Source organism: Diadema setosum, chromosome 20, assembly GCF_964275005.1.
Source record: "Diadema setosum chromosome 20, eeDiaSeto1, whole genome shotgun sequence".
Taxonomy (NCBI): Eukaryota; Metazoa; Echinodermata; class Echinoidea; order Diadematoida; family Diadematidae; genus Diadema; species Diadema setosum.
Window position 1 is genome coordinate 11,403,674 of NC_092704.1, and position 16,804 is coordinate 11,420,477.

At 39.1% G+C, this 16,804-nt stretch overlaps 1 protein-coding gene across 1 annotated transcript; it reads right to left on the reverse strand.

Moving 5' to 3' along the window:
* Window positions 1-263: 263 nt before the first annotated feature.
* LOC140243255 (3-ketoacyl-CoA thiolase A, peroxisomal-like) lies at window positions 264-16,572 on the reverse strand. Its single transcript, XM_072322924.1, has 11 exons — window positions 16,178-16,572; window positions 12,571-12,722; window positions 11,954-12,076; window positions 10,849-10,947; window positions 8,896-8,976; window positions 7,244-7,340; window positions 6,079-6,172; window positions 4,757-4,936; window positions 3,780-3,835; window positions 2,594-2,739; window positions 264-2,132 (listed from the first exon to the last, which is right to left on the reverse strand). Exons 1-11 carry the CDS (start codon window positions 16,421-16,423, stop codon window positions 2,057-2,059), a joined length of 1,350 nt encoding a protein of 449 aa, XP_072179025.1. The 5' UTR covers window positions 16,424-16,572; the 3' UTR covers window positions 264-2,056.
* Between the last annotated feature and the right edge of the window lie 232 nt (window positions 16,573-16,804).

Consider the following 16,804-nt stretch of genomic DNA (forward strand, 5'->3'; position numbering starts at 1 on the left):
GTTAGCTCGTTTTGTGATAAAACTCTTAAATTATTCACACAGCCTTACGGACGTGCTCATTAAACACAAGAAAATGGCTACATAGAGTGGTCGTGAGCGTGGACCACACAGTGCCAAACAGCCAGGTGGTTGGAAGACTATATACCGTGGACGACGCTTGAAGAGAGGTGGTGTTAGAACACTTGTAAAGCAATTTTAAAGACACTTCAAGGTAGCATGCCAGGCATATATTATGTGCAAGAACTCAAAACTTTCCTTGGTAATATACACTCATTTGGTACACATAATGCAGGTAAGAATGGGCTCAATTGGGTGGTGGTGAATCTGTGAAATTCTGTCAACTACACATGCAATTCCACTGCTTTAGCAGAATCCTTTTGATCCTTTTTTGATCTCATGGGAATATCAATCACAGGTAATTTCATCTTATATATACATACAGATCACATTTTCTCTTCATCGAATTCATTACAAACTTCAACCTAAAGATGTTTTGCTATTAACTGGGCAGTTGTATGAACGCAAACACTGCACAATCAAGGACAGTGGCAACTACAAGTGATTATGGTATTTATTCATTCTTCAAACTTGCATGTTATCAAAAATTTTGGAGACAGTTATTTCCGTATTGCACAGATTATATTCGAGACACCCATTCACATTATTGTTCTAATCCAACAATTTGTAACATCCCTCAACCCGTCAACTTCTTGGAGGTGTCTGTTTGGCACAGAAATCATTATCTGGTAATCATCAAATTGACACCTCTGAATTTCACTGCATATGATGATAATGCTACAATTGAGAGAGATTAGATGGAACTCATTATGCAGGTGACTTCCATTATAACGAAGTCCTCTGGACTGGCAGTTTTCTTTCATTATTTATAAAAATTCTGATATGACCAAAGAGAATTTTGCACCACAGACTTTAATAATTATAATTTTGGGCTGTGGCTTCCATTAACTTTAAGCTGGCCCAAAGAATGATGTGACATTATATATTACCTCACTAAACACTGCAATGTGCAATATTAAGAAGAAAACAGACATACATTTTGATGCACTATAATAGAAATGAACTGTTCACTGTTTTACAATAATCAGTATATCCTGAGTTGTGAACAAAATTATGACCTTTTTTTTGTCTTATACAAAAATATATTTCATGGACAAACTTTCATACACTGTACTTTCTTGTCAATGAAAATATTGGTCACAGTGGTTAGGAGAGATAGCATGTGTAGTTTGTGTCAGTAGAAAACAAAGCTGAATATTCTGCAAAATTGATACAACACAAAATACATTACACCATTTTAGTAATGTGAATTTGTGCTCTTCTTGAATATCGAGTTGTTCAATTTTTTATAATCCTGCACAATGAGCATTTGCTACCATTTACATGTACATATGCATGTGTGCTGAATGCGACATAATTTTTCTTTTTCATATTTCAAAGACACTGCCAGCTCATTGTACTTTCTTAAAATACAAATTCCTTACTGTTTTCTATCAAATTACTGGCAACACAGATTGTCCAGGCTCTCAAATATTTGTAGGCACTGTCACGGCAGGAATCCATATAAAAACTGTAAATGAAGACTAGTAGGGGAATGCATATCATCTGCTCGAAATACAGCCAAACATAAGAGAGAAATCATTTCAATTTTTCCCCTACTTTTTTTATTTTTTGACACTCACCTTTCAAAATGCATGATTTGGTGACAGGAAATATATAGTTCTACATCAAAAGATTTCCATATGCCTAGACTTCCATAATTATGATTTCTGGCTATCACTATGGCAACTTCATTGATAAACGTAGAAAATAATAATCATTATGTCAACATCATATCAAACAGCTTTTAGCAGTAGGGCCTAAGTGGACAAGAAAACCGCACTGGGTCTTGGTGAGTTAACACCAACACCAAAATCCAAGCAACTGCATGATGGATTTCATTTTTATACTGAGTGCTGCCATCAGTGACTGTATCTGAGTGTCCTGTCGATGCAAATCCTCTGATCAAATGATGTGGCATAGCGCCCTCTGCAGGTATCTATTTACCAGGGTAGTAAAAGACTGCTGCAGCACCCATCCCTGTTCCAATGCACATTGAAATCACTCCGTATGCCCTGTAGCGTGTGAAAAAACGAGAGGAAAGAAAACTGTCTTGTAATGTGTGCATGTATCATTAAGCCGGGTAAGACTTAACCAACCATAATTATGCATGCAAACTATAAATATTATAACCCCCCCCCCCCATTTTTATCATATTTCACAGGTAGATACCTTAGCAACCATAGCAATGAAATGAGGAATAAGTTTCATTCCCTTTCAAGTAAGAAACTGGCAATCTTCACCTTTGGAGATGATAAACATTGTATATCTGTCACAGGAGGCGACATTTTTGTGAGTTAATTGTGCAAGCATAAATCGACTCACATAATTCAGGAAAATAAATGCAAATGAAATACCAGCACTCAGTGACAGAATTTCATCCAGCTTAGTATGAAAATTTATTGACACACACACACAAAAAAAATAAGGCCACTTTTACAGTACATGAATCTCACAAGGAAATGATATCGCTCACCTGTTACCCCTGCGCTCCATCTCATGAAGGAGGGTGGCTACCTGGCGAGATCCCGTGCAACCCAGGGGATGTCCAAGGGCTATGGCACCCCCGTTGGGGTTCACTTTCTCCATGGGGATGCCCAGTTTCTGCACGCAGTAGAAGGCCTGATGTAAGCAGTGACAGAAATGAAGTAAATATGTCACACAGAGTGTACCAGAACTTTCACAGACATTACCATCATGACATACACGTACAGTCAGCAAACCTGAATATTCAGAGACAGATTGTTCCCTTCTCATTTCAAGAGCTTTTCTGCCTTCACGATCGGGACTTTATGTTTAAAACAAGTCATTTGGGATTGATGATTGTGCTGTTTGCATCATTACGTCTGTTTCACAAATTCCATAAAAGTACATTTAACTGTGGAAATATGTTGGATCAGTGTGCAGTATGCCAACCTTTAATAGCTGGGCCATTATCTTTTATCAAATTTTAAAGTTTCGCATGCTATTCTGTATCATAAAGTTGACTATAACAATAGTACAGAATCACAGACACAAAATGAAAGAAATTTCATTAGAGTCAGATTAAGAAATAGGAATGTTATTGAATTTCAAACTTCATGTTTTAAAGAAATACTGATATTTGTTGTAGCTTAACACATCTTATGCAAATTAAATTGTGGTTATGAAATATACTAAAAACTCTTAACTGGTTTATTCACAAAAATTATCATACAACTCTTGAGTGGATTGCCATGTTAGCAACAACAATCATATTTCAGCTAAGAAAGGTATCGTTGCTAGTCTATGCATGTGACATCAGTGTTTGTTCTTTATGCAATGTTATCACAGGAATTTTGTAAAGAGTGATGTATGGGTCAAGTGGATTATTTTGAGTTGATGACTTCATCACACCTCATCAAACTTGTATATGATGTTGCAAGCAATATCCCTATTTCATCAAAATGTGCAAAAACTGTTAAGTATGGCAATGTTGAAAACAATGTTATTCTTTTTTTCTTTTCTTTTTTTTTTTTTTGGGGGGGGGGTCCAATTATACTTTATCTATAAAACAAAACTCGAACACAATGTGGAACTGAACTTTAACACATTGAGGATTGGCTGAATTTGCTACAACACGCATTTCGCATAGACACCTGAACGAGTATACTCGGGACTCGTCTTTAACAGGTTAAACTCACCTGACTTGCAAATGCCTCGTTGATTTCAAAGATCTCAATGTCATCAGTCGTCAGACCTGGAAATGATAAGAGGTAATCAGTGATATGTTGTGAGTCGAAACCCGGCAGTTTCATGGTATACCGATGCAGCAGGGTGGTCAGTGAGTTGGGGCAAGGCAGATAAAACAAATTACTATGGTACATGCATATAGTACATTGGAATTATAGGTGCATTTTGTATCGATAAAAACTTTACATAAATGCAGCAGAGGCACAAAACGGGCTTTTGCACAGACTCCAACCTGCAGCAAACTTTTTAACCAGGAGATTGTACCATCTGGATGCCCTAGATAATTCCACAAAATTGTTTCGTAGAAAAGAAAGTATGCATTCCATTTTACTTGTTACTGATATATGTTGAGGGTGATGTTATTCCCCCTGCTTTCTGAAGGAGGTACAAAGATAATTGTTCTTGCAAAGTGCTAGAAAATGAACAATTGTTTGTAAAATTCTCTTTACATTTTCTTTACATCATTATTCTGCTGTGAGGCCATAAACTGCTGTTGATATCTCATTCAGTGATGGCACCACCAAAACTTTAAACATTCATAACTTTAGAATTGATTGTCCGATTTCACTCAAACTTCACTGATGTGTTCTAGTATTGCTGTATTCAATCAATACACATTATATTTGGGGACACTTCCCCTTCCCCTTTAAGCATGCTCAATATTTATCATAGACAGCATTGCTTGAATAAACCATTCTTTGATTTAGTAAATGTTTTATTGGCAGGGTGATATTTCTTCTCACATCTCTTGAAAATGATGGAAATATTTTCAAAACTTTTGCATGCTAGTGTGTTTTGTCTTGCATTTGAACATCATCAAACCACTCGGTCAGCAGAGTTTTGAAATTGAGTCACCACAACACTAAAAAGTGCCTGTATTCATAACAATGACAGCATCCGCATGAAAGTAAGACTTAAGGATGCTCACCAGCCTTCTTGAGTGCTTCTGGGATGGCGTAGGCGGGGCCTATACCCATGATGGCGGGGGGCACGCCCACCACGGCATAGGAGACCAGCACCAGTCGGGCGGGTAGGTTGAGGGATTCAGCCGCCGCCCTGCTGGCCATGAGCACGGCAGCTGCTCCATCGCTCACCTGGCTGGAGTTACCTGGAGAAGGTTGATGAGATTTGTAGGAGGGAAAGAGGAGAGGGAGTTGAAAAGGAGCGGCATGGGAGGGGAAGGGGGTAAAGGAGGGGCGGGGGAGGAGGAGAGCACATGTACATCATGAAATTACTGCGCAGTAAGAAGAGGATATGATATATTACGAGTATTCATTGTCTGTTCAATCATGAAAAAAAAGTTTGTTCATCACTGGTAGACAACAATATATATATATTGAGGTGTGAATTTTCTTCAATTTGTCTCCCTCTACAAATGAAATTTGTAAGATCGCAACTGCTGATCTGTACTTTAACAATTATGCCGGAAAAAAGGAGCCACGGGACTCGAACCAGTCATCTACTGCTTTCTAGACAGCAACACTACCACCAGACTATTCCTGGTTGCCGGCAGTGACAATGCTTTCAATGAATATATTACTCTAACACGATCATACAAACTGACATACAATGTACTCACAGTTGTACAAACACCTGTTACTGCTCAATCTATAGTGTGCCTGTTTTACGGCTGTCCCAATGAAGCTGGGATAAACTTATTCTCATCACAGCTACAGTTTGCTCAACTAATGTTGTTACTACTGCAATTCCAAATCAATGCTTTTATAAGGTTATGCCACACAAAAACAAAACACAAACGGGCTGTTGCTTGACTCATTGTATGCCATCTAGAGAACTTTTAAAACCTCTGTTATTCATATGAAATTCTATGTTGCATAAGATAAAGAAAATCCTTAATGGCATGAAACCATATACCAAAATTAATAATTTTGACAAAATCTGGACACAAGCCCCTGCCTTGCACCACCAATAATGAGGTCACAAAGTAAGAGCTGCTATTTCAATCACTGTCAGGCAAATGCTAGTCTGTAAGTTTTGAATTCGAAAAAAGGAAGTTGAAGTCTAGATATCAAAACTATGACAGGTAGGGTGCTGGTTGCCCTTCATTGACATTTACTGACATAAACACACACTGATTTTTTTGGAGAGTTTTGGAGTTGTCAACCAGTTGCACTGAGAACAACTCGATGCAAGAATCATTGTGGTAATTTGAATTAGGGTTCTGTTTGCTAATGTGATTTAGAGAGAAATTCTAAGCAAGATAACGGCGTGCTGTATGTGGATCCGAACCTGCTGTTGTTGTGCCATCTGCGGAGAAGGAGGGTTTCAGTTTGGCCAGACCTTCAAGGGTCGTGTTCGCACGGATACCATCATCTTTGGTCACCTATGGTCAAGTCAAGAGGAAAGTCCATAAAGCAATACATTTTGCCACATCAAATCAAACATGATTTGAATTTTTGATTACAGTAAAAATCCATATATTCTTTTTCTTGTTACTGGTGTACAATGTATGGTAAGGCCAAAAGGGTAATTTTATTTTCCCTGCTCTAAAGGAGGCAAGTCGAGAGCTCTTTCACCAATATAAAAATAAAAATGTATGAGATTCTCTTTATAGTGTCCTTTTTCTATTGTTGCACTATTTTGACAACACAAAATACCACTGATAGCCATTGCATTAAAAAACTAGAGAAGCACTCTGAGAGCGCAGACCTCCGCCAAGCATGCAGCTCATTTCCACCACTGATCTTGTTCTTCCATAGAGATATCAGTGATTTCCACCCATACATACTTGTATTCATGCTGAAAGTGTTTATAATAGTGTGCTGGAAGTCTCCCGATTTCCCAATATAGAAGCCTTTGTTACGTCATAAACCCTCAGCTGCACAGCGCGCCTTGCCCTAGCAGAAACTAGAGCACGCACTTTAGTGCGCGCATGGAAACCTCAAATACGCGCAGCCTGAACTCCCAAGTTCATTGACCCTACCTGCCAAAATATCAAAAATCCTTCATAAATTCCCCCAAAATTCTCGGATCACTACCAAAAGTTAATCGTTTGTTACTTATGTCATTCTCAACCATTCCTGCAAGTTTCATCCTAATCCGTTCACCACTTTTTGAGTTATTTTGCACACGGACAAACTAACTAACTAACTAACTAACAAACCAACGGTAACGAAAACATAACCTCCCCCTTGGCGGAGGTAATAATGGCATGCAGGCATGTAGGTAACTGCTGCATATTTAACCAAAACTTTAAGAATCCATAACTTTTGAACGGACAGTCTGGTTGTGATAAAACATCATTAATTTATTCAAATAATATTTGTGCATTCACTGAATCAACATATTGTATGTCAAAAGGCAATTCTCGTTTAACCCTCTGAAAACCACCATCAACATCACACCACTGACAAAGTGCACATTAGTGATGACAAGAGTTAATGATGCTGCTCACCGTGATCTCTGTTTCATTGCCAGACTCGTCTTGGATGACTGTCGTAACGGGGATGATCTCGCGGTCAAAGTAACCTTTTTGCTGTGCGGCTGCAGCCCTGTAAATCATAGGAAGAATTCATACAAAACACATAGAGATTGAAACCTGAGTTCTTAAACCAACAAGTCAATTTATTGACTTGTTGTTAATATTTACATGTATGTCACAGATAGATTGTACTTCTGTTTATTGACATATAAATCAGAAGATTCTCCATTCTTGCTAGTTTCTGATGATGTTTAGATTCAACACTGTATGGCATGTCATTCCATCTGTAGCTCTCCTTTCTCTCTACCAAGTTGCACAAACAGCTACAAGGTGTACCATGATAGAAATGAAGCATTCTTGTGGTTAAATTTAGCATACACTGCATGTGGTTGTGATGTGGATACCATAAAATGGTTGCCTGGCTATAACGCTTGCCAGGGAGAGGAGAATGCACTGGACATGCAGGTTTGACCAGAGTGACCGGGGTAAATCGTGTAACAATAATGATCGCAATAGGAAAGCGGCCCACAAAAACCAAATTTCACATCAAGATGATGGTGGTGGTAATCACTATCAGTATTATTATCATTACCACCACTCCTTATAGTCCTACTGCTACTGCTACACCACAACCTACATGTACAGAGACTCCAACCCCAAGCATCTCTGGTCTGGAGATTCTCCCATCTGAAACCCTAAGCAAACGGGAGACTCCAACGCGAAGCGCACATCACGAGCGCAAAGTCCCTTGCGGTCTAGGGTTCTAGATGCTCTCTTGTGCTATTTCAGGCTTATTTTTTGACATACAATGAAATTAAAGGGGCATAGTCCCGGTAGTGTAGAGGGCGCTGTTGATGATACTGCCGATCACCGTTAGCATTGATACAAAGATTACCGTAGTTGAGCTGTCATCACGAGTAAAGTGCACAGGTGTTGCTAAGTAGCGTTGCCTTCGTTGTCTGCGCAGTCTGTAGTATAGCCAGGGTGCGTGCATATGTGCTTGTTATTATGACATCACAAAAGAAGTTTGCTAAAGCTGTCATCCCCCTCAGTCGAATTATGAGCCGAACTGTGATCGGACCACTGACTACAGTGGATCGGACTTCTTCGGACTCGGGGAAGTGGGCCAAAGCGTAAGCGCTAAAGAGGAGTCGATAGCGTAGGTCTCTATAGGAAACTTGCACCGTGCACCCGCGTACACATTTGACTAAAACACCGGGACCATGCACCTTTCAGTAAGAAATCATTTCAAGCGGGAGAAATCAAATCTCAAGCGGGAGAACGGGAGATTCTACAAAAATGGGCGAAAGCGGGAGAGTTGGAGTCTCTGCATGTACTACTACAACCACTACTACTACCACTACTACTACTGCTACCACCACTACTACAACCACTACTACTACCACTACTATTACCACAACAACAACTACTACTACTGCTACCACTACTACTACTACTACTACTACCACTACTACCACAACTACTACTACTACTACTACCACTACTACTGCTACTACAGCTACTACTACCAGTGCTTCTATCCCGATATATTTCCAACAATACAACACCTTATATTCCAAGAAATGATATTAAAACAGATATCATTTTAGCATATGCATACTAACTTCTTCTGTGATTCGTATGCCATCTGGTCTTGCTGTTCCCTGGTAACTCCAAACTTTGCTGCCACGTTCTCTGAGGTGATCCTGTCAGAATCGAAGTGCAACAGAGTTTATCAAAAGCCACATCAAGCAGAATGGCACTCATGAGAAATTAGTAAGCTATTTTACTGCAATTACTCCATCCGTGCATTCATGGTGTCCACGCAAACAGATTATACTACACATGGAAACAAATTGGTTGAGTCTGTATACCAATGAATGAACAAGAAAAGGACATTAATTGAGAAAATACACAATTTGGAGCAATACTGTATTCATCTCTTCATGAGATGTGAGAAGTCAAGGAAAACACACACAATAAACAAAAACATTTGATTGACATATATTTCTACAGACAAATGTCATCAAACATGAACAGATCACAGAAGAACTGTTGCATTAGTTTTATTCTTGTTTCGGTTTTATGCTTTTGCTTTAAACCTTGGGGACGAGATTTCAGTCATTCCTGTTTCAATCCGTTGATGCAACTGTGCATTTGCTGCTGTTGAATCATTTGGAGGGGGTACATGTCAGTGTTGATGGCACCAAACTCTCCATTTTTTCCCCATCAATCCATTTTTCCCTTCTAAATATTGATGTGCCCCATAGTAAATGCAGAGTTGGAAAACTCTGTTGATAATTGTGCAAGACCATTATCAAGATGATTCACGCTTTACATTTCAAGAGGCAAATGGACAAAGACCATTAATAAATATATCGTTTATAATACAGTAACATCTGTAAGTATATGTAATATACTTGACTGAATGCAATCCAGAATCATTCAAATAGTACTATAAAATAAATGAGCATTACATGCACTGCAAGACTGATGTATTAATAAGATAAGCACTGAAGCAATGGAAATTTCTATGACAAGTTATTTAAGTATCTAGCACGAGTAGATGAAAGATTGTATGTACATGTAAGTCATAAAACCAAAGGAAAGGGCATGAAATACATCGTCATGAAGCGGTGGCACATTTGCTTGTGCGACAATTTACTTTGATCATATTTTCTCCATGGACTTGGGGTTAGGGTTAGGAATATGATAGCGTTTTAGGTTTACTAGTAGTTTGATGTGAGGATTAGAATTTGGGTTATATTTGTGGGTAGCATTTATGATTGGCTTAGCATGCCAGATATTTCATGGGAGCAATTGTTGCAGGAGCAAATGTCGTGAAACCACATTTTCATGAAGATACATTGTACCCTGAGCTACATGTATTTCCGAGATAAGGAGAAAACAAATAAATTCAAGCATTATCACTTGACCTTTGAACCTATGGCCGAAAACATTCACTGCAGAATCTTTTCTGATAATGGATATGCAGCTAGTTTCAAGAAAATACCTTCAGCCATTGTATTGGTATGGGGAAACAATGAAATTGAAAGAATTTGACCTTCACTTTTGACCTTGAGCAAGTGCATCCAAAAGTTGATAGGCAAAACTTTGTTCACTGATATATATGCTAAGTTTCATTATGCTGGCTCAAACGGTTTTAAGTTATCCTGCCCACAAAATTGATTACGGACAGAAAGATGGACGGACAGAAGAACGGAAGAACGGACAACCTGAAAACATAATGCCTCCAGCGACACTTCCTGGAGGTGGCATTAAAAAAAAAACAAAACAAAAAAAAGACAAGACAAAAAACAACAGCAACAGCAACGAGTAGAAAGAAGATAAGAGGGACAGGAACATAATTTTTCTTCTCTATAGTATAACTTCTGACAAGTGATAAAAAATAAATATAAAAAAATCAGTGACATTCCATATCATCACAGAAGTGCTACATTCTGGAGAATGCTATTGGACATTCTAAATCACCACTTCAAACTCTACCACCACCCCACCTACCCACCCCTCTTGGGTTAAAGTCTCCAAAAAGAGGGTCATTGTTTTAGATGACCTACCCCATCGGCGTGAGACAGTCCTGCGTGACCTGGCTCTGTAAAACCCTCGGGTTAAGATCCTCACCCTGGTACATTGGGGAGCGCGTCATGGACTCCACACTGGAAGGAGGCAAGATGTAATGCAGCTCAGGATGAAGTGAGGTTGTTTAGAAAAGGATGGAGGTGGAGAAAGGAAGGGATTGGGTTGGATGGGGAAACAAGTTTGCATAGGATATGAGTACAATGTACATTATTCATTATAGTTGACCATACACTGCATGACTGGTTAAAGTGAAGAGAAAGAGACAGAATCAAAGATTAGATACGAAATGCGCAGCGCATGGCTCCCAGTTTTTCATGAGAATGCATGCAGAGGAAGGTGGTTGTCATGGTGGTCTGTATACACTTGACATACAAATCCTCACCCCATGGGTATAAGGCAGTCTTCTGCGGTTTGCATTGCGTGAACGCGTGGGTTGAGATCTCGAAAGCCAGTACCCCTTTCGCTCCGGCTCATGGACTCAACGCTGGCTCACACATTTAAACAGTAACGGCGGGATTGTACACGTTAAAAACTCTTCTACCTAATCAAGTTATCAAGTTAGCAGTAAATCCAGTAAAATCATTCAAAAACTGAGTGAAGGAACATGAAAACTAAATGTCACCAAGAGTAACCCACTGCAAGTATCCCAGCCAAGGCAAAAAGATTCTACTTTAAAACTTAAATGCTTGTTTTATCATGGCCAACTTAAATGTAGAAAAGTCCAGGTATGTATATACAATGTGTCATCACACCAGAATGAAGATCAACCAAATCAAATCTAGATACAGTGTGTATCTTCTTTTGAATAGATAGGAACAATAGGAACAACCCCCCTCTTTTGTTGTTAAATATAACCTTCATATTCTGTACATTTTAACTCAGGTTGTGCCTACATTCTATATTACTAGCTATTAAAGCCAACTGACAAAAACATCTTTTAATTTTTTGGTGCCTGGGACTACACATGGAAAATACTATTTTTTTTTTTTCAATTGTCACTTTGTAGTCAATCGAACAATGGGCATTCGGTCTCTTTGTGCATTGACCTCCTTTTGACCTTCCTTTGACCTCTCTTTGACCTACCCGCCAGCCATGGCGACATCGTACACTCCTGTCTTGATGCCTCCGGCAGCATTGATGACCGCTTGTAGACCAGATGAACATTGTCTGTTGACTGTGTTGACTGGCACGGTTTCTGGAATGTTACTGAAAGGAAATCAAAAGAACAGTATGTGTTTATCTGCCCATGAGCACTACCGAACTCCAACATTAGCACTGCATTTGTGACATTATCATGACAGAATGAGATCACATACAAAATCTGCATTTTGCATAAAATGCATGACTGTTATGACACTTGATACGAATGTATCTAAGGCATCAAACCAAATTACATTTTATTAAGTTTTCTCCAAAGATCATCCTTTGAAGCTTTTTCCCTAAGATGCAATATTATTAGCATCTATCCAATGTCAAAAATGTAACCAATGCTATGTCATCTGAAAAAATGTTTTCTACTTTGTGTGAATCATTATCTTCTAGGTACATCATCTTCAATGCTATGTGAAAGAAATATTGGTCAGCAATGGGCATATTCAACTTAAACCCAAGCGTAGCAATCTGTTTGGCCCTAGCATCTTCGAACACTATTAAGAGTGATAGTATATTTCACGGGACATCAGGTAGTATGTCACACTTACCTGAAGAACTGGGCAAATCTTGCCTGTATAGCGCCACCGCCTGGCAGGAGCACATTGCCGACAACGATGTCTCCAAGACGCTCCGGGGGCAGCTTCGTCTCATCCAGCACGCCCTTGAATGCAGCAGCCAGCAGATCGTCTGCTCGTGTGTCCTGTGCATGGTACAAACACAAATTATAATCACATTCTTTACTGGCAGGGTATCGGGTTTATACAAACCCACTACATGCTCTCCCAGGGCAAGTTATACCCACTGTAGGGCAAGTAAAAAGTGAGGCCCCTGCCTGAATGCTCATGTAATTGGGCAAGTGGGAAAAATTGTTAGTCTGTGTGTTAGATTGTCTGCCTTTAAGTGCTTCGTGCAGGACGAGGATAGCCAATAGACTGATAGATTGATTCGAGCACTACAAGTTTGGATGTTTGTGACCAGTGTCTGTTTCATGAAGAAATCAAAATAGATGCAATGTGAAATAACTGAGATTTTCTTGATAATTTAATACACATACATATTAAAATGTTCACAGCTGACTGATGTGTAGTCTTGCTTCATTTTTTTTTTCTGTTCTGAACAGCTGAAGATCTAGTTTGACTGTTTGCACAATTTATGTACAATGTTAAGTGATCGCACACTGGGGAAATGAAGATCCACTCACAATTCACATTTTGGTGCATCCACTTTAAGAGTGTTATCATGTGAGGGCAGGTACTATTACAGTACCTGTGTACCATCATAACAAAGGTTATGCTAACACCTGATCATTATCTTAAAAGTAGCTGTACTTGTCAAATTTTTATAGATATTTTTTTTTAGAATACAATGAACACGTAATTTGAGCAAGCATTGTGGATATCTGTACGCCTAATTTGTCTGATTCCCTGTAACTGCATTAGTAAGTGCTACATACCAGTGACTTTAAACTCCAGTACCAAGAATGCCGCATCATGCATTCCTCTAATTCATTCAAAGTTTTACAGTCTATAGTCCTTATTAGGATTGTACCAGCACATATTATTTGAATACAAAACTGTATGCTGTGTGGAGTTTGTGCACATATATTTAGTGTGTAAGAATGTGGGGGGGGGGGGATATGGAAGCTGTGTGTGTACAGTACCTTCAAAACTTTTCTAAGCATGACTACAGTTTGTTTTTGTTTTTGTTTTTTGTACAGGTATTGGATGAATTTAAATTTGATTCTCGCTGGTACATTTGGGCCCTGGTAGTGTTTAATACACTTTAATATGCTACCTGGATTTCAGCACAAAAATTTATCATGTCATATCATCACAGCTGTGTAGGGTCTACTGCAAATTCTTATGAACACAGCTTTGTACTGTAAATTACTATGAAAAATTAGAATTTCTGTGTACAAAGGTAAGCAGCTCTAAAAGCATTTTGAGCTGTATTAAAATTGTGCGATTTGGTGCATAGTAATTTCATATTTTGGCTTAATTCAATAAAAAGAATACTGTCTCAAAATGGGCCTTTTTACAGGTGTTTTCAAACCCTATCTTTTTGTGTTAATATTGTGTATTTCTTCTTGTGAGTTATCAAAAAGCTTGTTAAGCATGTGAGTCACGTGTGTGAGAAAGATCGGACCCCTGAAGTGTGAGTTTTCTGCCTTTAACTGCAGAAGACTTGTATATAATAGGTTGCTTATCCACTAGCACTATGGCCCCAATGTCTCCTTGGTAAAACTGCACTGTAACTCACAATTTGTGTAGTTGAAGTGCAGTCCACTGTCAATTGTATGGATAGTCAAGCCCCTGACAATCACAAAACACCATTTTTTTCAAGTTCTTGTTGTCTGCTGGTCAAAGTACAAATCTGTCCTGTTTTATTTGTTTTATTCCATACAGCAAATGGCATGATCGCAAGACAAGATGTTCACAATAAAAATACCCTTTCCCAGTTAGCTATTTGCAGATCATATATGGGCAAATACAATGTATGAGCAGGGTTGCTGTGCAATAGATTGCATTTAGAGTTTTATAAAGCTTTTTGGTTTTATAAGTTACAGCAAGATACGTGTATGTTTCGCACGTGAGCGTGTTGGGGGGGGGGGGGGGGGAGTGTTGGGGTATGGGCTTGCATTTTGCCCACAATATTAGTGTGCATCTACGGAGTCATCACTCAAACAGCTCAGTATCAAATCTCGGGTACCAGTGGCTTATCTGTGGCCAAAATCATCCATTGATGTTTTTAAATACCTAAATTACTACTCATAGTAGTACTTGCAGCCTAGTAGGCCCATGCACACCATGTACAACAAATATATGAAGAGTTTGTTTGCAAAAACCGATAAGTCCATATTTGTCAAATGGAGATATTTGCGATTAAAGGTCACGAAAAATAAAGAGAATAATTAAGAAAATTTTTGCTTCTTTTGACCATAACTTAAAAAATATATCATTATATGTAGTGACCAATATATCATTTAAAAGGTATTATTTTGAACTTTATGACAGAGATCGCACTTCAAAATCTTCAAAAATGGACTTATCGGTTTTTGCAAACAAACCCTTCATATGTAAACCAATGCATGTGGCATGTGTGTACAGAAAGGTTCTCTCACAAAGTGTACAAGGCCGACTTATGCAACTTAAATCAGTTTATTACCGGTATTGTTTTTGTTTTGTTTTTTGTTTTTAGAATGCACTAAAAGGACACATTATATCATAACAAGTGAACCATCAGTGTCTTTGACTGATTAAATGGCATGAACCATGTGTTGTGAAATTATAAAACTAAAATGATCACACACAAAAAAAGGAAGATATAAATTTAATTCAGCAAACTTGAAGTTACGAACAACTGATTAATCAAAGGCACGCAAATGGCACTGATATAAGACTGGTGGTGGGCTGCACTTATACGGAAGAAAGAAGACTGCACATCTATTATCCAGTCAATGTTTTATAGTAATTATACACAGCCTAGTCGCTGTAATTTTTACAGCGACTGGGCTGCTTATAAATTAGTTTTACAGAGGCCAGGCCCTAGGGACGGTATAACTTATACTATAGGAGTTCAGATAGCTGCGGACTGATGAACCCCATTACTTACACTTTAACCAATAAAAATTATAGCCCTGGCTCTTAGAGTAGCAACTATGGCTTAATTCTGCAAGTTTGAATTCCCTAAAAATGCTTAATTTTGTCACAAACATTGAGCATCTCAAAATGTTTACATCAGACACAGTTCTAAATGTTTTATTTTCATGTTTATGTGCGCGTGCAAGAGACACTGATCTGCTTTACGCTCACCCTCCACTAGGCACTAATTCCTCACAGAGTCGTGCACAGCTATCGGGATCAGTGGTCCCAAGAAGAAAACAATGATTTCACACTTCAAACAATTGAATGGGAAGAGATGAACTTCAACTGAGCAAAATCTGACATTTCATCACCATTTGGTTTGTATGTCGAGTTACAATAATTTATTACCACGAATACCAGCCCTCTCCCCTCCCTGCTTGCAATTTGTTTTGTTTTTTCTACCATTGTTTGAAGACTTGAAAGAACACTGTAAAAACTCTGAAACACTCAACAGATCAGCGTTAAGTCGTCTACTTCAAACACACTGGTAATCATGATTACCAACACGTACCTTGAAGGAACCTCTCTTCGCTTTTCCGATAGGCGTTCTTAGGGCTGACACAACTACCACGTCGTCGGGTTTCGATCGTCTTTCTGGCACGGCCCGACGCTGACCCGGTCGGCTGGCGGTGGCTGCCGTGAGGATCGGGACGCAGCTGTGCAGGCGGCGTACTGCCGCACTGTGCTGGAGTCCATGGGAGAGATGTCCCGATAGAACAGACATGCGATGCATGGTGGAATCACTTGGGAGTGACATTGATCCCCAAACAGTAAGCGCGGGCAACAAAACTGAGTAAAAAGGACTTGACTGAGGTGAATCTCACTTGAGAGGCTCTTCAGCGTGTTTGTTGTTCCAGCTGAGATTAGATATTTATACAGTCTTTGCAGAATACTTCGTTATATACCCTCAATAAATTATAGTCTGGACCTTTGGACTTGACGCGATAGCGGTGCGATGGCCTGGGTCGATGCTCAACGCATAATTATTGGCGATACGTTGGGGCGGGGGGTGTTTCCACCACCAGCAGGGAGGTGGTTTCACGAAGAGCTAGGATCTTTGGTGTGCTGTGTGTGTCTTCAATGTTACTCAACTTTCTAATGAAAATGAAGATTCTGGAGACTTTTTTTCATGTCGCCA